Source organism: Sturnira hondurensis, unplaced genomic scaffold (genome assembly GCF_014824575.4).
Source record: "Sturnira hondurensis isolate 20B ecotype Veracruz unplaced genomic scaffold, ASM1482457v3 Scaffold0008196, whole genome shotgun sequence".
In the NCBI taxonomy this organism is placed as follows: domain Eukaryota; kingdom Metazoa; phylum Chordata; class Mammalia; order Chiroptera; family Phyllostomidae; genus Sturnira; species Sturnira hondurensis.
This window is the reverse complement of record NW_028080827.1, coordinates 22184655-22208483: the sequence shown is the minus strand read 5'-3', so window position 1 is coordinate 22208483 and position 23829 is coordinate 22184655. Positions and strand designations below refer to the sequence as shown.

The 23829-nt window shown below is 39.3% G+C and overlaps 1 protein-coding gene across 8 annotated transcripts in view; it reads left to right on the top strand.

Annotated features, from left to right (window-relative positions):
• Nucleotides 1-23829, top strand: part of NIN (ninein) — a 93334-nt gene that overhangs the window by 62896 nt on the left and 6609 nt on the right. For 7 of the 8 annotated variants that reach the window (XM_037054273.1, XM_037054272.1, XM_037054275.1 and 4 more), the window contains 14 exons: nt 882-1003; nt 2140-2645; nt 3789-5930; nt 7211-7336; nt 7449-7518; nt 9041-9256; nt 10154-10267; nt 11496-11618; nt 12321-12434; nt 13421-13567; nt 14865-15044; nt 16273-16422; nt 18383-18484; nt 21900-22100. In XM_037054273.1, the coding sequence (XP_036910168.1) occupies nt 882-1003; nt 2140-2645; nt 3789-5930; nt 7211-7336; nt 7449-7518; nt 9041-9256; nt 10154-10267; nt 11496-11618; nt 12321-12434; nt 13421-13567; nt 14865-15044; nt 16273-16422; nt 18383-18484; nt 21900-22100 (4313 nt within the window). The remainder of the gene's footprint in view (nt 1-881; nt 1004-2139; nt 2646-3788; nt 5931-7210; nt 7337-7448; nt 7519-9040; nt 9257-10153; nt 10268-11495; nt 11619-12320; nt 12435-13420; nt 13568-14864; nt 15045-16272; nt 16423-18382; nt 18485-21899; nt 22101-23829) is intronic. The other variant, XM_037054280.1, reaches the window with a different exon arrangement.

The following is a 23829-nucleotide window of genomic DNA, read 5'->3' as shown; positions in this document are numbered from 1 at the left end:
CACGGCTTTAGTTCGCTCTGCCCTCCCTTTGCCAGAGCTCAGGTTGAATGGCTACAAATGAGATTTTGTGCATTGGCCCCTTGAGAGGGTGCCCGTGTCTGTAGCAGACTCCTGTTTCCTTGCTAGACAGAATCCTTTCTGTCCTTTACAGCCAGTTGTTATGTAGGAGCCTCTTGCAGCTCTGGTGCTCTGGTCTGAGGAGCCTGGCATGGGGTTGAGACCCCATGCTCCTCAGGGGGAACCTTTGCAGCCGAACTGTCCCTCCAGAATTTCAGCCACCCCCCTGGGAGCAGAGCTAGCCCTTTTTACATCTCTTCCTACCAGTCTCAATGTGGCTTCCTCTGTAAATCCTTGGTTACAAGACTTCTGTTCAACTAGTCTTCAGTTGGTTATTCAGGTTGATTGTTGTGTATTTCAGGTTTAATTCCAGTTTGGTCCTAGGAGCAGGCGAGCGTACCTTCCATCTACTCCACCACCATCTTGGATCTCTGCCCTTAGTTAATTTGTTACTCAGAATTTGTTGGATGGATAGAAGGCTGGTTGATCTGAGCAAACTACTTCAATCCATGGCATTTTTTTAGGAGGTGATCACATTTAAGCAGCAATTTCCACATCTACCCCCCACCTACTGTTCAAAAAGATGGATTGTATAGGGTTTGATGCACTGACTACATATGGTGAAATCTATTCACCTTCATTTTTTCCCTATTTTTCCTAATTCTTGAAAACAGAAAAGACTGCCCTTGACTTCTACTGTTTCCTAGTAGATGTCCTCTGTGGCAATTTAGGCTGAAATTATTCCTGTGTTCAATGGATGTCCCTCCTCAGATGCCAGTTGTGTTACTGAAAGATCGGGATCAACAGATCTCATGTATTTTCAGGGCTTGGTTCTGAAGAATGCAATCCTTTGAATATGAGCATCGAGGCAGAGCTGGTCATCGAACAGATGAAAGAACATCATCACAGGGACTTGTCTCACCTAAGGCTGGAGCTTGAAGATAAAGTAAGTCCTTCTTATCAATCTTGCTCTCTGATTTCTTTGAGTTCTAACAAGCTTTTTTGCATGTAGTACATTCTCAACTCCTTGTTCTCATAGTGTAGCACTTTCTGTAAATTTTCTCTTGTCTTGGTGGCTACCAGGAACCCAGTTTCTCAGGATGGTTTCATAGACCACGCATGAGACCTTTTCCTCAGAGAGTTTCTCCAAAATGTAAGGTCTTCATTATCTAGCAAGCATAGAACTTGAAGACCATTGCATTATTTCCAACTTGTTAAAAAATGTCCTGATAAAACAAACAAACAAAAGCCTTAAGATGTATAACATTACATCTTAAATTAGATACAAGTTCTAAGTGTTGGCCTCCAAAACCCTTTCTTAACCTTGTCATTTCAACTTATTTTTCCATTTTTCTCTTACATTATTCCTTTGGTTACCTTATCCTCTGGTCAAACCAGGTGGTTTGCTTTTTTTCATCAGATTGGGGGGTTTTGCTCATGCTATTACATGCTATGTTATTTCTTTCTGTCTGTTGAAAGACTACTTAGTCTTCAGAGTTTATATCAAATGTTACCTCTTACATGAGCCCAGCCCTATATTTCCCCCATCAAAGATGATTTTTCCCTCCTTTGATTCCCCTGTTTAAATTGTAGCTCCTTTTTCTCTACCTTAATATTTTTTATTCTGCTTTGTAGTAAACTTGTTTATATTTGTCATAACCACGTCTAGACTGGTTTCTCCTTTGTGGCAGGGACTATGTCTTACCCAACTTTCTGTCCCTGCAAGGCTTGCAGAATGTCTGATAGGTGTTTAATAAATACACGAATTTAACTATGTTAAACACCTAAGTTTGCAGTTAGAAAGGATGCCTAAGAAGACAAATGGCATCAGTGGTAAGGTCTGGTCAGTTTGAGTAGAGTTGTTGAGAAATGAATAAAATTCAACTAAGTTAAAATAAAAGGAAAGGACACCATGACCAATTTAAATATATGCTATTTAACGTGTTTTTGAATTATTACTTTAAAACAAAATTGCAAAACTGGAGAATGTCTTGTCAGAAAAAAAACAGTACTTCTGCCCCCAGCACATTGCCATGGCCTTGAGTTGAATAACCCTGTGGCGGTTTTGCTTTCTGACTTTAGGTGCACCAGTATGAAAAGCAGCTACATGAAACCAGGGTTGCCTGTGAAAAGGAGCAGGAGAACATGAAGCAAAAATATGAGAATGAAGTGCACATCTTGGAAAAACAAATAAGTGACCTTAAAAATGAAATTGCAGAACTTCAGGGCCAGGCAGTGGTGCTCCAGGAGGCTCAACGTGTGACTGAGTGCAGGCATGAGGAGGAGAAAAAACAACTGCAAATGAAGTGGGATGAGGAAAAGACTGTCCTGCAGGGGAAGCTGAGGCTGGAACAGGAGGCCGCGCTCATGGGCAGACTGGAGCAGTCGGAGGAAAGCCCTCACCGAGAGAGGGAAGGACTTTTCCAAGATGGTGCCTGGACAGAAGAGAAGGTGAGGGGCTTGACTCAGGAACTAGAGCAACTTCACCAGGAGCAGCTGAAAAGCCTGGTGGAGAAGCACACTCTTGAGAAAGAGGAGTTGCGCAAAGAGCTCTTGGAAAAACACCAAAGGGAGCTTCAAGAGGGAAGGTAAGAAAAATGGGAGAAATGGAGCGCCCTGGGGTGCCGTCCATCACAGGCACCAGCAGTTCCAGTCAGTTAAGGACACCTGGATGAATCGGAAGGCGTGATAGGCCCTGGATTCACACAATTCTTGTCTGGTCTTTCCAGCTGTTTTGTTATTGTTCAGACATAAGCCTACCTTGGGGTTATTGAAACTGTTTTTCTCTTAAAAGAAGAAAGTATGCCTTACGTCAGACTTGTATCTTTTGAGGTCACAGATGAGGATAAGGTTATTACAGATGTGGCTCCTTCCTGGCTAAGTCTTGTTGTCTTCTGAGAAAGGCTATGAACTAGATTCTGGGCAAAGTTCCATTTGTCCCCAGAGTTATGAAACACTACTTTTGTGCTTACGTTACTACCGTATTTTTTGGACCATAAGATGCACCTAGGTTTTAGAGGGGGGAAATAATTGAAACAAAAATGTGGTGAGATATTTAATAACATAAATAACATAATATTTCACCGATGTAAATGTGAACAGAACTCAACAGCAGCATCAACAACCATATTCCTCCCAAATTTGGCAGGGGCTGGGCGTGGGGCGTGTGTCGTATAGTCCGAAAAATACAGGTAATATGACATCTCAGGCACATATGAGGGCTTTGACACTTCATACTCTGATGACCTCAGTGTTACTTCATTAAATAAGAGGCAAAAACATAATGAATTTAATATGTGCGGTTTATATGATTATCCTTCTCCAATGTATACTTAAGTAAAAGGAAACATTTCTTTATTTCCCAAGTTAAGGGAATATGAATGCACTTGATCATTTACCACGAAATACCAGTTTTAAGTTTTTGGTTAAATATCCAAAAACAAATACATTCAGGAGTAAGCCAAAGAATTTTTTTTCTAAATTTTCTTTCTAAATGCAGAATGAAGTTTTTTAAATGAATTATAGCTGCTGGTCTTGGCTCTCAGTAATGAGATCCCTTTTCAGTATAAAAGAATCACAGAGGGATAAGTGAAAACTATTGTTAGAAAGTATTTAAATTGTTTGCTTGGCAGCTTCTTCTGTGCCTGGGAAATGGTTTTTGTATTTTGGTGGTTTTTTTGCTTCCGCAGTCAATGGCAGTTTTAGTAATGCTGTATGTTGACCACATTTAGGGAAAAAATGGAAACTGAGTGTAATAGAAGAACCTGTCAGATAGAAGCCCAGTTTCAGGCTGACTGTGAGAAAGTCACTGAGAGATGTGAAAGTGCTGTGCAAAGCCTGGAGAGGCACTACCGCCAAGAGCTGAAGGAGCTCCTGGAACAACGGCGCGAGGAGAGATCTCAGTGGGAGTTTGAGAAGGATGAGCTCACCCAGGAGTGTGCGGAAGCCCAGGAGCAGCTGAAAGAGACTCTCCAAAGAGAGAAAGCGTCTTCCCTGGCCTTGACCCAGGAGAGAGAGATGCTGGAAAAGACATACAAAGAACACTTAAACAGTATGGTTGTGGAGAGAGAGCAGCTACTCAAAGACCTGGAAGATCTAAGAAATGTGTCTGAAAGTCAGCAAAGCCTGCTGTCCACCCAGATACATGAGCTGCAAAGCAGTCATGAAAGAGAGCTGCAGGACTGCGAGCAGGTCCTGTGCCAGGCAGGCGTCTCTGAGCAGCTCGCCAACCAGAGGCTTGAAAGGCTAGAAATGGAACGTGACCAGGAGAGGCAGGAAATGATGTCCAAGCTTCTGGCCATGGAGAGCATCCACAAAGTGACCTGTGAGAATGCAGAACGAGACAGAGCCGAGATGAGCGCAGAAATCTCCCGGCTTCAGAATAGAATTAAGGAAATGCAGCAGGTGGCATCTCCTCCCTCCAGGCTGCAGAATGGCTGCCAGGAGATGGGAGAGGAGGAGACAGAAGGAAGTGGAGCCATGTCCCTGCTCCAGCAGGGAGAGCAGCTGTTGGAAGAGAATGGAGATGTCCTCTTAAGCCTGCAGAGAGCTCACGAACAAGCAGTGAAGGAAAATGTGAAAATGGCTACTGAAATTTCTAGACTGCAACAGAGATTGCAAAAGTTAGAGCCAGGGTCAGTAATGTCTTGTTTAGAGGAGCCAGCTACTGGACTTCTTGGAAAGTCTGTGGAACAAACAGAGCCATTTTTACTGCAGAACCAGATGAAGCAAGTAGAAAGTGTAACCAGGCGGCACATCCGAAGTGACCTGCAAGACAATGAGGTCCAGGATCTGGGCAGCACTGGGACGAGCTCTGTTCAGAGACAGGAGGTCAAAATAGAGGAGTCTGAAGCATCCATAGAGAGTTTTTCCGAACTCGAAAACAGTGAGGAGACCAGGACTGAGACCTGGGACCTGAAGAATCAAATTTGTCAACTTCAGGAACAACTAATAATCTTACGTGCAGACTGTGATCGAGCTTCTGAAAAGAAACAGGACCTACTTTTTGATGTTTCTGTGCTCAAAAAGAAACTAAGTGTGCTTGAGAAAATCCCTGAAGCTTCTTCCAAGTATAAATTGTTATACGAAGATGCTAGTAGAGAAAATGACTGTCTCCAGGAAGAGCTGAGAGTGTTGGAGACGCAGTATGACGAAGCCCTAGAAAACAACAAAGAACTCACTTCAGAAGTTTTCAGATTACAGGATGAGCTGAAGAAAGTAGAAGAATTGATTGAAACATTTCTTAGCCTGGAAAAGAGTTATGATGAGGTCAAAAGAGAAAATGAGAACCTGCATGTGGTTGTTTTGAGACTTCAAGGCAAGATTGAGAAGCTGCAAGAAAGAGCAGTACTACAGTGTGACTGCGTCTCCGTCTGGGAGGCCCATGTAAAGAACCTGGACTGCAAAGCCGGTGGAAAGGTACTTGAACTAAATCAGACACTGGGAGAGTGTGTGCCAAAGTTTATGAATGTACACCAGGTTATAGAAGAACATTATCAAGAAAACCGGTACCTTGAGCAGGAGAACACACAGATTTTAGAAAAAGTAAAAGCACGTGAAATTGCCTGGCTGCGCAGAACAATCCGGACACATGGAGAAAAGCCTGGAGAACAGAATCAAGTTGTACTAGAGGAAAACCCTGCTCTCCTAGGCCTTCAAGACAAACATTTTCAGCGTCAGGCCATGATAGCAGAGTTAGAACTGGAGAAACAAAAGCTGCAGGAGCTGACTAGAAAGTTGAGGGAGAAAGTCACTAATTTAATTAAACAAAGAGACATACCTTCTCAAGGAGGAAAGGAGGAAGAGCTGAAGGCAATGATGCATGACTTGCAAATCACGTGCAGTGAGATGCAGCAAAAAGTCGAACTGCTGAGGTAATGTATGTACCTTCCACGCCTCACAGAGCCCCACAGGGCACCTCGCCAAAGCTAACTTCTGCTGCTTGCTGTACCTAGAGAAACTAACCTGTTAGTCTTCCAGAAGAGAGCAGTGCTTTAGACTTCCTTCTGCTTCTGTGTCATATTAACAAGTAGAATAGCCTTGCCTAGGCGGCATTCCCTTCCTCTGTAGGAAATAAATGTCGTTCCCTGGGGTGTGAAAGTTCATAACGGAGAGTGCTGTGTAACCACGAGCATCATCACTGTGTGTCCGGCCTTTTAACCCTTTTCCAGCACTTCATTTGGACAGATAGGGTTTTTTGTTGTTGTTAAATGTTCTTTTCCTTATTGTGATGAACACATGTTACATGAGAATGAATGCCTTTTGTATAATATTAACTTGCTTGGTAGATAACTCTCTCCTTATACTAATATAGGATAAATGTGTTTTGTAGCTTATAGTTTTTCCTGCTTATACCACTTGAAGGTACATGCCCATATTCTGTAAACGATAGAGCTTTATCTTAGAACATACAATTTTATTGAGGAGCTATCAGATTCTAATAAATGCGCTTGAAAATAAAGACAGAAATGAAACAGCTTGTACCACTACTTACTTGGCTTTATAAAATGTGATTGCAATAGTCTTCATGCAAATTTGGATTTTTAAAAAATTTGTAAAATATTATGTCATGTCTGAAATATCTTAATGACATGAGACAAAATAATTTAATTCTGGATATAGATTTTCCTCTTCTTTCTTCAGACAATTTTCCATTCTAAAAAACAGAATATAATGGAATGAAAAAAATCTCAAAGTAAACGTTAGTGTGTATATTTCAGTATGGCCCTTTTATTCACGTGGTGAATTTTCTTTGTCTACGTACCCTGGGGCCTGAACCTAAAGCTAAGACATGGTTTATGTCTGTTTGAAGGAGGTAGGACTGGAGACTGAGATAAAGTAATTTGCTCAAAGCAATACTGTTGTCATGGAGAAAATCAGCAACCAGAGTGGGCATTGCTCTACATTCTGTCTCCGTGTTCAGGCGTTTCGGCCACACTTCCCTAATGTCTTTGAGTAAAATTCTTACTTTCCATAAGAAATGAGTCAATATGTTACAACTCGATTTCTAAGAACTAAGAGACTACTAATTTAGACTTCTCATTTTAACTGGCATGGAATACTTGTTTCATTGGAAATTACTAAAAAGAATTTTCCAAAGATGCCAGATGACTGCCTTGTTGTAACTACTTTTTTTCAAATCTCTGTACTTCAGATATGAATCTGAGAAGCTTCAAGAGGAAAATTCTATTTTGAGAAATGAAATTACTACTCTAAATGAAGACGATAGCATTTCTAACCTGCAATTGGAGAAATTAAATGGATCTCAGGAAGAAATGTGGTAAGACATATACTTAAATTTCCTTAAGGCGTTTGTTTTTACAGGGACTAAAAGTATTTTACCTCAACTTCTAAAGCCTAACTCTTAAGTTATATTTTCATTGTCCCTTTAGGCAAAATATAGAAACTGTAAGACAGGAAAAAGCCACAGTTCAGAAGATGGTTGAAAATTTAAAGAAACAGGTAAAGAGATGCTTAATATTTCCCAGTGCTTCTTGAGTCTGAAATTTTCCTTTCTTTTAATTAAAATTTATAAATTTATGGGACATATTATTGAAATAACTTATGTAGCTAGTGATGGTAAGGATGTAAATATAAACTCACCTCATGCTGACTTTAAACTAGGTTTTTGTTTTTTTGTGAGTAGGTGAATTTTTTGTGTCTAGAAACTAGGTTTCTATTTTGTATGGGTATAGTAATGTATTATTATTTCTTGACTCTGAGTGCTTAATACAAGCTTTATATCAGTGGGAATGGGTAGGTGACGGCTCTAAAACCAAACCTGGGTAATACTGGCTCTATCCATCCTATTGTTTTAACTATTAGCTCCGTCCTGTTTTCTCACCATGACTGAAGGCAGAAAGTTAAGGACAAAATTTCAGATACTGAATACCAGTTAATCAGTGTATCTTTTCACAGATCTTTATGATTTATTTAGATAACTTGTGACATTTGATACCTAATTTATATAATCTCAAAACACACAATTGTGTTGGAGAAGATCATTTACAAATCTGTCTCAAACAGTCAAAAGGCAAGGACATCCTGGAAAAAGAGCACTTGAAATAGACAGAATGTTAACATCCAAAGTGTATTTTGTACACTCACAAACAGCAAAACCCAATTGAAAAATGAATAATTGATATGAATGGTCAAATCACAGAAAAAAAGAATACAATCAATAAAAAAGATGATTAGCCTCATTAATGACTAGGGAAGTGCAAATTAAATGAGTTTTCTTTTTTACCTGTCAGATTAGCAAAAATTAGAGAGGGACATCGTCAAGTATAAAAGAGGTAGTGAGGAAATTAAGGCACTCATACCTTGCTGATAGGACCGCACGTTGGTAGCACTGTGAGGAAGATATTTTGAGGATATCTACAAAAGTAGTAATGTACATGCATGCCTTCTAACCCAGCAGCCCCGCTTAAACAAAATGATCCTAACTACAAAATGCTACCGTGTGTAAATGAATTTTCTAAAAGATCGTTTGTTTCTTCATAATTAAAATTCAATGCATTATGTAATGTCTTGATGCATAGAATATTGGAGAGCGACTAAAAAATATAGCACTAAAAATATAGCATGTGGTAGTTTCTGAATGCACTGACTTGGAAGATAAGACTCTGTAATATATGGTAAGTAGGAAAAAAACAGGCTGTCCTAACATCTGAAAAGATTCCGATTTTTATTATAAAGAAGAAAAAAAATATCTTGTGTGTGCATGGGTTTTGTGTATGCATAGAAAACCATCTATGGTGAGATACGTATCCAGCTGTGCACATGGAGTGGGATTGGACTGAGTATGTATCACTCCTGCATACACTTCTGAACTGACTGAACAATTACTCTGTATTATTTCTGTGATTAAGTGTGTGTGTAACTTTATCTACATAGTGAGGAAACAAAACAATTAGTCTCTGAATCTGTTTTTTTAGCAGAAGTAGGTTAACTAGTTTGTAAAACTTATCTCAATTTTAATTAGATTTCAGAATTAGAAACCAAAAACCAACAGTTGGATTTGGAAAATACGGAGCTTAGCCAAAAGAATTCTCAAAATCAGAAAGAACTGCAAGAACTTAAGCAGCGTCTGGCAGAAGTGCTGTGCCAGAAGGAGAAGGTGCCAGAACTCAGCGCGTTTGGCGAATGGGAAGAAGAAAAGTCTGGTCTGAAAGAGGAACTGGAACACCGTAAAGTGCAGGTCTGGTCTGCAGCCACCATACGGCCTTTTTGGAGGGAATCCCAAGAAATGAAAGAAATGCTTATGTTAAATTTCTTGTACCTAAAGTCTTAATAATTAAAACTGTGGTCCGGGCACGTGAATAGACAGAGATGTAGATGCGTGTACACTGACGGAGTGTCCAGATCCTGGTTTCTAAACACCTTTCTCCTACAAAAGGAACCAGGGTTCCTTGGAAAAATGATTGGTTCCAAGGCTGAAACAGGGAAAATTCAAGAAGAGCCTGGAGTATTTCATGGTGCCAGAAAGAATAAAGGGCTCAAGAAAGACTGGGCACGTTGTGGCCAAAGGTGGAACAATTTCATCGACAAAATAAATAATCATAGTGTAACGTAAAATAAATATTGTTACAAATGTAGGATAAAACAAATATCTATAGGTCCATACCTATATAAAGAACTGAGTAAGTCAAGAAAGGGGGGAGACACACTGACTTCCTTACAGTAGAATTCTAATTAATAAATGTAGAAAGAAAGAAATGGAAAATTACAAGGCTAATGTCAGAGTAATAATTATTGTAGGCAGAGTCTACTGATAGATGCCAAAATTAATAAGCAAAAGTTTAAGGACAAACAGTTCACACGGCCTGAAAGTATGCCCCCCGAGAGAAAGATAGTAACCTTACTGTGGAGAACCTTGCAAAAACTACCCTAGAAATCATGTTCATGCCATTTAAGAGGAAAGTCTTTGAAAAGATAGTTTTAGTTAGTTCCATCGGGAATAAGGATGGATGGTCATAAAACAGTGTGTCATTGAATCTGTACTAGTGTGTCCTTAACGCTGCCTTTTGTGACCCCACTAAGTTTCCATAGGCTAAATGAATGTGTATATTATTTCACTGGTTAATTTTTTTCCTAGTCCTCCACTTTAGTGTCTTCTCTGGAAGCAGAACTTTCTGAAGTTAAAATACAGACCCACATTGTGGAACAGGAAAACCTCCTTCTCAAAGACGAACTGGAGAGAATGAAACAAGTAAGACTGTGTGCGGCGTAGGAGGGGTCGCGGGGAAGGGGGCCCGTAGAACAGTATGCACCTGATGGTCTTCTGGCTTTTCTGGCCACCGAATGTCCCTTTTACTGAATCACGGCAACTGGCATATTGCTTAGTCAAGTTGAGGGCTTGGAGTACAAATCTGTTTGTAAGGGTTACTGTTGCTAAATCTCTAAATGTTGCTCTAGTTTGTAACTTATGTATGTTATCGACTGAATTTCTGTTGCTATAAATGAATCATAACCACTTCAGTTTAAGAAATTTGTTGTTCTACTTTTTCCAAACCAGGTGAAAAAGTAATATGTTTATCTAAAAAAAAAAAAAAGGTCACTTTGGCTTATAACTTTAATAACTGCTCACCAGATTCATGAAGACACAGGTGAAGCTGGTCCTTCTTATCCCTTTTCCTTAGAGCAAGTGTGAGGCATGTGCCTAAGACATAAGGGTGAATTCTAGAGTATTGTCAGGGTTGCAGTCTCACGAATTTGCCTTTCAGAAGCCTGTTTCAAAGTTTCAAAGACTTAATTTTAAGTACAAAACAGAGTTTGTTTTAAAGTTATATCCTGGACACTGTCCTATTTTATTCTTTATTCTGAATTTTCCAGTGAGTACAGGAATCTTTCTGTTTGAAAGAATTTAGTTCATTTTATTTAATTTGCTTCAATAAAGGATTATTTTAATAGTATAATGTTTTTAGATGATAAAATTCTCTTTCTTGTGTCTGTTCAGCCTATAAACACAAAAGTGTCCTTTCCGGAATGCTGAAATACTGAGTTTCTACCACCAAGGGTTATGTTCGTGTCAACCTCTAGTTGGCTCCTGTCAGTCTTAATTTCCTAATAGGATTCTGAGACTCTCAGGGAATTTAGTTAAAAAAGAATGAGGAAAATGTATTGTGCTATATGTACACAAGTTAAATTGATGACAGGATGTCAGTATGTTATTTATTCTATCCTGAAAGTAAAACAGAAAGCTAGGACCATTATTTATTAATGTCTGTCTGGTTGAGTCTATGTGAACTGACAGTCAATTGGAGAATGGAGAGGAGCTTAGCAGGGAACATTGTGGTAAAGTTAACTGTAGTCCCTGAGAGTTTAGATGTCCTCTGAAATATCTAGCAGGTGCCATGAAAATGCCCTGTTTATAAATGCCTTTTTATAAATATGGGCGTGAGATGTGACGGGAGGGCTCATTTGCTTATCTCTTACAGCTGCATAGATGTCCCGATCTCTCTGACTTCCAGCAAAAAATGGCTAGTGTTCTAAGCTACAATGAAAAACTGCAAAAAGAGAAGGAAGCTCTAAGTGAAGAATTAAACAGCTGTATTGATAAGGTAGTGAAAATAAGACGGCTTTTTACCGTGATCGTACAGTGTGTACCACAATGAGCATTTCTCTGTGCGCGTGGGCCTAACCGTTAGCCTAACTGTTCCAGAGTCTCCTGGAACAGCATTTCAGCCGGCATCACGTGACCTTAGAGCTAAAGCCATGGTTTTAACAGCAGTCTAAATTAGTTGCTTAATAACTATATTATTAAATGCAGCAATACAAAGTTAGTCTCATTTTAATATGTAGCCATGCTACTTAATAATAGTATTTAAATCTATCACTATCTAGTTATATATAATATAAACATATTGTTGTATGATTTAATAATCTGAGATCTATTACACAGACACTTGTTTTTCTGTTGCATTTTCCTTAGCAAATCCAAAACAATGCTTTTGTCCCACCTGCCTTATTTTCCTGTTAGGGTACACTCTTGAGATTTCTAACTGCCTTCCAGTCCATTGTGTCTAACCTGTAAAATATGAGGCAATGAGAAGGAAAAATGGGAATCCCCAAAGAAAAGAGGCTCCTCAAAATGAAAGGTAGACAAGGGGGTCAGTTAGGAACATGTCTTTAACTGTGCTCTGCTCCCCCATGTAAATAGATGGTAAATAACATGATCTTTTCAGTGTAAGTGGAGGCACACAAATTGAGGCTAGATATGTTTGCAAAAACGCCCCATTACCTTTTTCCTTTTCCCAAAACAGTTGACCAAATCAAGTCTTTTAGAGCACAGAATTGCTACGATGAAGCAAGAACAGAAGTCTTGGGAACACCAGAATGAAAGCTTGAAGTTGCAGCTAGTGGCTTCACAGGAAAAGGTGTGTGGACAATTCTTGTTTCATCTGCACAGTGAATCTTTCCCTGCGTCTTCCAACAGAACCCACAGAAGAAAGAACATTCCAGGTGCAGGTGGCCTGAAGGGCTCAGAATGATTCAGTTTGACTAATATTTGATACATGCATAACTTGAATATTTCCCTCAAAGTTCATTATTATGAGATTATCTCATCATTATGAAATTACTTACTTATGAAAGCTTGAAAATAGTGTGCAAAAGAACTGCTTGTTTGTGATTTAGAAATGGGTTCTCTAAGGCAGGTTCATGCCCTGTTATAAAGATCTGTATCAACATTCCTTTTACCAATTTAATTTTTTAATTGAAATAATTCAGATGTTAGCAGAGAGTAGGGTACTAAAAGTATATATTTTTATTTTCAACTAAGAGGTTCTTTTTTATTTTTTTATTTTAGAGAGATGGGGAAGGGTGGGAGAAAGAGAGGGAGTGAAACATCAATGTGCGGTTGCCTCTAGCACACCCCATACTGGGGATATGGCCTGCAACCCAGGCATGTGCCCTGACTGGGAATCAAACTGGCGATGCTTTGGTTCGCAGGCCTGCGCTCAATCCACTGAGCTACGCCAGCCACAGCTCAACTAAGAGGTTCTTTACAAGCCAACACCACAGGCTTAAACATAATTTCTAGAGAATTAGGTAAAACCATCTTTTGTGATGCCAGTTGGTACACATTGGTTCTGTAAGGTAGCACTCGGTAATATACCAGATGATTATATCAGCAATATCTTCCTCTAGGCATAGTTCATCATTGTTGTAAATATAATTTAACATCTTGGAAATATACATAATATACTGAGTTTCCACCAAGCCTTAGTAAAAAGCTGAAGGTAGTGAGTAGAAATGGGAGGGACCCAGGGGTTATCTTCTCCAAGCTCATTCATACCTGGACATGCTGCAGGCGAGACCACAAGGAATTGGGTCACTGTGTGAGGTTGCTCTCCTCGTGCAGGTTCAGAGTTTAGAGGACACCCTGCAAAATGTGAACCTGCAAATGTCCCGGATTAAATCCGACCTACTAGTGACTCAGCAGGAAAAGGAGGCTTTAAAACAGGAAGTGATGTCTCTACATAAGCAACTTCAGAATGCTGGTGACAAGGTAATTTTCTTTTTTTATGGACGTATAACTTTATACTGTGAAGTATACACATTTTAAGTATATGTCTTGGTTATTTATATGCACGTATATGTAAAATGTAGTCTACATATCTCCGTGTCTGTGTTTGTGTAACCACCACCTAGTTCAAAATATAAGATGCTTCCAGCACCCAACAGGCTCTCTTCTGTCCCCTGCAGTTGATAACCCCCAGGGAACCCCTGCTTTACCCTCTGCACACTAGATCAGGGACCTTGTTTCTGAACTTCATATAAATAGAACCGTAGTGACAAGGGAACTTTTTGATTGTGCAGTCAGAAGACCATGACTAAGTTGTTTTGTTGTAAAACTAAAACATTTTGATGTTGTAGAAAGCATGTCTCATTTTAATATCACAGTGCTGCTTCATCTGTGCACAAATAAAAGAACAGTGTTATGGATGCCATCCTTGAGTAGTTGAGGTTTTTGTCTTTCCATAAAAGTAGGCATTGATTCAGTTGTTTTATCTCTTGGTGATACTTTCCAACTGTGATTTTTTAAAAAAATAAAAGTTTACATTTTTAAAAATTACTTTTGAGCTGACATTTTTATCAAAGTGAAATGGTATCTTTTTCATGTTTTGACTTAAAAGGCTTATCTTTATCTAGTTGTGTTGCCTTTTTTTTACAATCAATTTTCAGGATCCCAAAAGTCACTTTGGTAGCTTAAAGTATATTTCTGTGTTTAGGCCTCAATTACATGGACAACATGTGCTTTGGAATCTAAAAAAGGATATGATTACATGTGTGAAAATGGAAGTAGAGTTGAGCTTGTGAAAGCTTTCAAGTTATCAGTGCATTTCAGAGTTCCCTCCATGTCTTCTGTTAGCCGAGAGAGTAGTTATCTGGGTTCAAGGCATAACTTCACAAGAATGAGGCAGTTTTCCAGGCCACCAGTCACTTTGTACTTGTGTCCTGCATGGAAGTAGGACTTGTTGTTCAGTCACCTTTGCTACTAGAGTTGATGGGGCTATTTTGCCAAAGACTGTTTTAAACAGAGCGTTTACACACCTTTATTTAAAGTCAAACCCCAGTAGCATTGTTTTATTTATTTCTAACTATCTCTCTACGTGCACATATACATATATATGCGTGTGTGTATATACACACACACACACACACACATATACGCTTGCTCTCTTTAGAAGACAGAGATGAAAGTTGAAAGGCACTTACTAAGAATTGTTGGAATTAGGTAAACATGACACTGAAAACCAGAAATCAGCTTGTTTTTAACTTTAACTCTACACCTCTCTTTTAAGAACTGGGCCCCAGAAGTAGCCAGCCAGCCATCAGGATTCCATAGCCAGCAGCAACGGCTGTCTTGGGACAAGTTGGATCATCTGTGGAATGAGGAACAACAGCTGCTTTGGCAAGAGAACGAGAGACTCCAAACTGTGGTGCAAAACACCAACGCGGAGCTCACCCACTCCCGGGAGAAGGTACTGGAAATGTTGTGCGTGGTGGCCTGTGTTTGCAAATGCTTAGTTTGATGTGAAAATGAATGTTTGGTGTAATGAAAATAGTTGTAAGGTATGGATTTGAGTGTTCTCTTACAGCAGACTTTAAGAATGGTTTATTTACCATTCACTTTCATTAAAGTTTATCCTGATGTTTATGCCATATTATTCATTTTTGTATAAGCAGTTCTATCAGTACATTAAAATCGTATTTTAATCCTCATATCCAAAGTATAGACTCATGGAAGTTGTTAACCACACATTATTCTTCAAATAGGCTAGCCATTGAGACGAGTAGTACAAAAATGGCCAAACAGGACCCAAATCTTCTTTGTCTGAGTCCCTTAAAGAGAAAAGATGCCCCTTTTCAAAGGTTATTTCCAGGTTTAGAGGCCAGAATGGTCTTTAAGGACCATCTCTTCCAACCACTAAGTTGATGTTTAAGTTCTTTACCTCTACTAACCAGTTTTGCTTAACCTTTACTCAAACACCTGTTTCAAGGACTAACTCTCTGAAGAGCCACAGATTTTCATTTAGCACACCTACTGTGGGCCGCAAACTCTGCTGTCACTGAAGCTTCAGTGTCGAGTAAGACAGACCTGATCCCTGTCTCAACGGAACTTCGCTGATGTAAACATGTTGTTTCAGAGTGAAGGAGATGGGACCTTATGTAGAGCAGACGTGTGTAGGACTGTGTTTTCTTTACCTCTAGCATTGGGCAGAACCAGAAGTCCCCTCCTTCCCTGTGCGCTCCTTACCGTGTTGGGCTTGTAGAGCCATTTGGACTAAAACTAGATTTACCTAGAAAGGATCTTTTTGACATACAATGAAGTAGGCTTCAAAAACTAGCAGACTGGACTGATAAAGTATTTTTTTTTAAGATTTTATTTATTTATGTATCTTTAGAGGGGAAGGAGAGAGGGAGAGAAACATCAATGTATGGTTGCCTTTCGTGAGTCCCCTGCTGGGAGTTGGCCTGCAGGGAACCGGCCTGCAACCCAGGCATGTGCCCTGACTGGGAACCGAACCTCGATCCTCTGGTTTGCAGGCCTGTGCTCAATCCACTGAGCTACACCAGCCAGGACTGATAAAGTATTTTTAATGCGATGATACCCAAGGGGTAAATGAAAACTTTCCTTATGTTCGTGGTTTGCTTCCCTGGCTCGGTGATTACGTTAGCGTTTCTTCCTCTTACATGTGTTGTGGTTAGGTCCGTGAACTGGAATCCAGCCTTCTCCCCACCAAGCACCAGAAACATCTCAACTCCTCAGGTACTGTGAAGCCCACAGAGCAGGAAAAGTTGAGCTTAAAGAGAGAGTGTGAACAGTTTCAAAAGGAAAGATCTCCTACAAATAGAAAGGTGAGTTTTTAAGAGTTTATACTGCGTGTCTACTATATTCTGACTGTGACGTGTCCCCGAGTGTGCGTTTCTTCCCACGTGCTCCCAAGGAAATGCCTGCCGTGGCGTGTTTTCAGTTTTCCTCACGTCTGTTCTGCTAGTCTTGTCAAACAGTATGCTTCTTTTTGACTGAGTGGTGGTTAAAGGTACAATTAGTTAACTTTAAGCTTTCCTAAAGAAGACAGTTATTCATCTTTATTTAGTATTACAACGCCTTTATAAGTTAGTGAAGTATGCATTAGGGACATCTTAACGTCTGTATGATTTATTTCTGTGTAACAAATGAAAACAACAAACATTTGTCTCACAGTCTCGGTGGGTCAGGAATTCAGAGCAGCTTAGAGGAACACTTCGGGCTCAGGGTGTCTCGTGAGGCTGCAGTCAGATATCAGCCTGGGCTGTGTTCGTCCGAAGGCTTCACTGGAACTGGAGGATCCAGGTCCAGGTCCACTCATAAACCTGTTAGGAGGAGGCTTCTTTTCCTGCTGACTCATTGTCACAGGCCTCAGCTCCTTGCCACCTGGCCTTTTCTCAGGATGTGGCAGTGAACGAGCGATAAGAGAAAGAGATCCCAAACCACCAGTGCAGAAGCTCTCGTACCTTTTATAAACTAATCCCAGAAATGATAAGCACCATTATTCCTGCCGTATTCTCTTGGTCACACAGACTAACCCTGGGAGAGAGAGGAAGGGACCGCGCAAGGGTGTGAAGACCAGGAGGTGGAGATGATGGGGCGCCACCATGGAGAGTGGCTACCACGTGGTTAAACCTCTGAGGCACAGTTCAGTCCTTTGCTCCATGAAGCTAGAATTCTAGGCCAGTGTAACTCTGGGAGTTCTTGTTATTACTCGTTTTTCTTTCTATTTCTAAACTCAAACTCATAGTTTTCACTGTTCACTTCTGAAAGTTATGGTTTGTTTAATAAGCTGGCAAGAATGATGATCATTTATTTGATGAAAATTTCATAATTTTGTTATTATTTGTCAAAGTTATGATGACCATTGGCAGTGAGAAGAATGAGTGTGCTCTAAAGCTGAAATGTCATTTAATTTTAGATACATTTGAGTAAACTTTTGAAATAAGACAGTGTAGGTTTCATCTAGCTACTCACTAAAGGAAAAATCTAATTATAGGTTTTAACTTAACAATGAATTTAATTGTACCTTGGGAGACTACACTCTGTTTAACGGTTCTTGCTACTCTCTTTGTCTCTTCTGGTAGAAGTAAAAATTAACATTCTAGCATATTGTCTTATGTTTTCTATTTAGCAATATTCCAAATCCCAGTGTTCTTGAGCTCATTAGATTCTTCCTATAAAAAAGAGAATTCCAAAAATGGATAGGCATAAAATCTTCAAATTTCATCTTTAAAATTAAGAAAGGAGTTATAGAAATCAGGTTTTATGTATTCTCAGTTTTAAATCTTTAAACTTTGCCTTAAGATAGTGTTTTTTCCACTTCAGATACATAGTAGAGAATTATAAAATTGATTTAGGGAAACATTAAAATTCTTATTAATAAAACATACCCCAAAATATGAGTATATGGTAAGGATCAGTATTATTTCTGCCTTCAGTGATATGTATTTATAACTAATATACGTGTATACGTAACAAGTGGGAGTGGGTATATTTTCTGAGTTGCAAGGTAAAATGTATTCCATATAGTGAGTGGCACTGAGGTTTGAAAGCCAGCTCCCTTAAGAAATCTGCTCTGCATGAAGAGTGATTATAACTACATTACTTAAATGTGATAAATGCACTGCATTATTTTGTTTGATTTCCTTCAAGGAATGAACCCAGCTTGCTTTCAAGAGCTGAGATTTCTGACTAGTGTAAACTTGTCAAAGTAAAGTAGAGCAACTCAGATGGAGGTTTTGTTTTGCTTTGTTTAAAGGGCATTTTTTGTTTGTTTTTTAACAGGTCAGTCAAATGAATTCTCTTGAACAAGAATTAGAAACAATTCATTTGGAAACCGAAGGCCTGAAAAAGAAACAAGTAAAACTGGATGAGCAGCTAATGGAGGTATAAGCTTTTAAGCAAATGGCCTTAGCGATGAAGAATATTTTAATCCATGAATGAGCCATTTGTTGGGAGAGCCTAGCATAGCATTGAATTCGTATTATGAAAAAAAGTGAAAATCTAAGTATGCTGCCAAGCTGAATTCTTTGGCCTATCTTAGCAAGTTTGATGGACATTTTAGTTGAATACACAGTCATGGGAATTCGTATTGCTTCACAGAGGAAGGAATGGTGTTGACTGTCCTGAAATGGCAGGGACTGTCCAAAACTAGCCAAGAGACCCATGGCTCTCCTGCCTTTGCTGTGGTGGTAACAGTTTCCTGGTGCCTGCCATAATATAGTGTTTTATAGATAGGACTGCTCTCTAACAACCTCTAGGAAATCCATGCAATATATTCGAGAACAGTAGCATTTAGAAGTTTGACTTTCAAGTGTTGCCACTGTCTATTACATTAGTAACTCGGCACTGCTTTGTGAGAGGTACAGCTGTTAAACCCAAAAATGGGTCTGTAAACTTGGCAGCCTGGACACTGGCTGGTTCCAGTCTACTTACTAGATTGCGTTCTGAGTACTGAGAACAATGATGGCTGTGAAACAACTTACGTAAAAATCCTCCCTAGTAAGTTGTAATTTCATTGAGATACTTTGCTTTGGGTAGGTGGAAATATTAATCCAATGTTTGTGAACGGTAAAATTTTTGTAAGGTTGGGAGGCATGAGTAGAAAATGCCTTTTTTGTGTGCTGTTAAACAGTACTATATATACAACTATTTTAAAGCCAGAATTACCAGAAAAATGTTTGAATATGTTTATGAAGCTGGGCACATGCAAAGCTAACTTTAAATAGATGCTTGGTTTTGAAATGTGAAACGTGGGCAGACATATCACACTGACATTTAAATGATCACTGAGGTTTTCGTCACTTATGTCCTCTGCTTTATTAACTAATAGAGAGGTTACTGAACTATAAATAGCGAGATCCAAAGCATTTCTTTCTTTCTCTGACAGCATATAATAAATGTCATAGGAATTCATACTGCTTCAAAGGCTCAAAACCTTGAGCCGGCGGGCTGTGTTTAGATGCAGTTATGCTTTTCTGATGAGATAATTATATACTGTAACAAATGGGAAATCTGCATCTAAGGTTGCTGTACCTACTACCACACTGAAGAGTAACAGGTATATGCTCCATCACTACCAGACCTTCTCCAAACACTGCCAGCCGGCCAGGTCTCCCACTGCTCTTGCTGGCCTTGGAAACCCCCTTATCTCCCTAAGCAATTTTTCCTCCTATTTTTCTTCCTAGTATAATAGTAAGTGTTTACTAATGGATGAGGGAGTGTACTTGGCACTAGAGCTGAATAAATAAGAAGCATGAATTTTCAATGGAAAGACTGAAAAGAACATCTTATACACTAATCTAACAAAGCTTTCTTTAGAAAAATAAGATTGAGCTATTATTCCATGTAGACCTGAACAAATTGGATTCTTTTAGTAGTTTTATTGAAATATAACTCATATACTACAGTTCACCTACTTAAAGTGTACATTTCAATGTTTTTTGTATATTACATTCATTTTTAAAATCATGATAAATATATGCATAAAATTTGCCATTTTAACCATTTCTAAGTGTACAATTCGGTGGTGGTGATTACATTCATGATGTTCTAGAACCTTCACCACCTACTTCTAAAACTTTTAATATCTGTACAATTTATATACAATTGTTGGTTCTTTGTAAGTTCTTACTGACTAAAAAGCACACATATTCAGGTATATAATACACTCAATTTGTACTCTTCTTTCTCTTTTTATAACTCCTACTTCTCTTCTTTTTATAACTCCTGCAATTTTGTTTTTGTTTTGTCTGTGGCTAACCTGTACCTAGAAGTCTGTGGTTGGAACTGGCAGAGAAGGGTGCAGTTCTCTGCCTGAGATAGTGTGTGAAGGTAGAACATTCTCTTTCAATGAATTTCATAGCATGGAGACATCTCATTCAATTCCTTGTACATGTAATCACTTCTGTTGACTGTAGCAGTTAATAAATACTTAAGGAAAGAGCCAGTATTCATTTTCATTTTGCTTTAACTATGGAATATGTTTCTGTTTACATTTACATCAGGATTTTGCTCATTATTAACAACTCAGTATTTGAAGACATGTGATGAAAACTGTCCCACTGATATAAAATCATGGGATCATAATTCTGTATGTTCCTTATTCCTGAAAATAAAGTGGTGGATTTTCTGAATCTATAACATATTTCAAAATGGGTAATGGCCCGCCCCTGAAATTTAGATGGACAGAAATGGATAGTGGCTCTGAAGTTTCATGATAACCTTTCATTATAGCGGTGTCTTAGAGGACCCTTTCCCTTCTCACAAGCCTGAGGGTCGTTCTTGAGATTAGTACTTGTCCTGTTTGTTGCATGCCTTCCATTGAGCCCTGTGTTTGCCGGATGCGTCAACAGATGGGAATTGGCATGATTCACTGGCCAAATGCAATGCATTCTTCTCTTTCCTCTCCCCAACTCTGACTGGCATGTGATATGCATACCACCTCCTCATTGTCTCGAACAAATACTTGTATTCCATGTACTTCAATTCCCAGGTGTTCTAGGATATCACCTTATGCCCCAGAATTGCCTGTTTTACTATGCTATTTAAAAATATTAACACTGATAAGCTAAGATAGTTTAAAATAATTTTAGATGCAAGATTCTTTGAAAAAATGTTGCTAACTTGAAAAATATGTAGTCATTGAACGTTTGCTTTTAAGAATCGTTATGAATGGTAAGTTGCAAGCCCTACAGCATAACCACTCTCTCCCCTTGTGCACTCCAGCGCTGGTGTGGTTGTTTTTTAAAGAGGGATAATTAAATGTTCTAGTGCACAGGTGGCAGACACAGGCCTGCGGGCTGAGTCCGGCCCTCCACCTTGTTTCATCCGGCCCAGCACCTTGTTTCTACCCGACAGCAGCACTGAGCTCTTGCTTAACAGTTAAGGAGTAGTTACATTTATACAGTCCTAAAATTACATTTGGCCCTTTAAAGGCAACCATGAGGCTGATGTGGCCCCTGGTGAAAATGAGGTTGACACCCCTATCTAGTGTTAAGGAAAAAAATGAAATAGAATTCAGACATTATGTACATCATATACCCCATACCCTTATACTTAGTCAAGAGTGGGGAAGAACAATCTGAAGTCTAAAACTTTTAAGAAGGACTATGGATTCATTAATTATATTATCTCCCAAGCAAAATGATTCATCCTATTCACTTCTTACCCAGACCCATGCACTATCCTGATTTGCAAGTTGTCAGGGGGTCAGGCTTCATTACTCTCTGCTTAACATTTTCAAGGGCAGTTGTGTGTCTGAAGGCGCTGCAGCTGACCAGTCTTTGCCCTTGCCCTCCAGATGCAGCACCTGAGGTCCACTGTGATGCTTAGCCCATCCCCTCATGCTTGGGATCTGCAGCTGCTCCAGCAGCAAGCCTGTCCAATGGTGCCCAGGGAACAGTTTCTGCAGCTTCAACAGCAGCTACTGCAGGCAGAAAGGATAAACCAGCACCGACGGGAGGAACCTGAAAACAGAACCTCCGAAACCAACACACCACAGGTATGGGGCTCTTGTTTTCCTTTAACAGAAACTCAGATCACTTAATTATTTGACCTGTTTATTTGACATTATACCAGTTGAAAGGTGGAGATAAAGAATGCAAATCTTCTGTCAGAACTGCAGTGCCTTTTTTCTTTTGTTTTTTGCAGTGCTGCTTTTGAGCCTTCAGCTTCTTTTTTTTTTGATTCCAGTTCTAAATGTATTCCATAGATACCCACAATTCCTCAGGTTCTTTATTTTATTTTATTCTTGTTCAAGTACAGTTTTCTGTCTTATATTCCCAGCCCTGCCCTCCCCCTCTGCCCAGTGCTCCCCACCTCCCTCCCATTTCCACCCCCCACCTTAGTTATTGTCCATGAGCCCTCAGCCTCTAAGCTGGGTAATTACTTGTTCTGGGTCTCCTTTGCACACTCATAATTGATGATAAAGTATCAGGATAACTTGTACATAGTCTTGTCTGGTGCTAAAAGTATTACAGAATTCAAGTGCAATTCTGGGACATGCATTACTAACCAAGCTTCCTGGATTTTCCTGTACCAGAGGCGTGCGGCCTGCTGAGTTCCATGGAATACACAACTAGGGACTTTTCACAACTATCAGAGTCCAATGTTTAGTCAGTGACTTTTTAGTTGACATAGTTCACTTAGAGTTTTTCAAACTACATCATATAAAAATCATTTTTAAGATAATAAAGATCTTCCCCTCCCTTTTGAATTAGCATTATCCCAGCTCACTACCAGACACCTTATATCACCTAGGTTTTCAAATAGTTACTCTCTTTAGGGCTTCACTTATAATCATACTTTTTCAGAAGTCTCTTAACACTTTGCTTGTGCACTTAGTTTACTCAGAATTAGAAATAAAATTAAAAATACTCCTCAGTTTGTAGAATTATAAATTAATTCTTTCTGGTTTGGATGCTCTTCTATTTTCAAACACTTTGCTTCTCAGTTGACATTTGATAAGGAATTTCCCAACTCTTTTTCTGTAAGCCCCTCAAAGTGGCTTTGCAAAGTCACATTCACACTATAATTATACATCAGAGCAGTTCTTTTTTCCTCTCCTAACATGTATCTATGCTTTGTCATGATGTACTTCTGTCATTTTCTTTCCAACAAAGCCTTTAACAATGTTTTTCTTTTGTGCTTTAAAATCCATGTTTTTAGAAACTTCCTACATTCCACTTCAATGTTCAAATATTAAAATTAAGTTCTTAAATAAAAACTGTGATGGTGGGGTATTAGATGCTTCAGCTCTTCATTACAGAGTTGATTTATAAAACCTTGACCTCATTTTTTACTGGACATTTTAAACCAATGACTAGGCAAAGATTCTATTCGTTGCTTTCTCAGGCACGTTATTATCAAAGTATGCTCTTCCCAGCCCCCCACCAATGTTTAAAATAAGTAACCCCAAATTACTGAAAAAATAATTATTCCACTTACTTCAGGATCAGGGAGACAAAAATAGGTTAAGATTTTCGTACTAAAACAAAAAAGTCCCTCCAGTCAGACGGCAGGGAGGGCTGCTCCTTGCTGTCACTAGAACGCCACCACAGGCCCTGCTGTGTCTGTAATGGAGCTGACACTTAGTTTTAAGGATATTATTAGAATTTGCACGTTGTCTCTGTGCGTGGAGTGATGTGATTTCTTCTGCCTTTGTGTTGCGCTGCCTGCATATGTGGTGTTAATGTGCGTGCTTTTAAAAACTGCTTGCATTGTAAATGTGT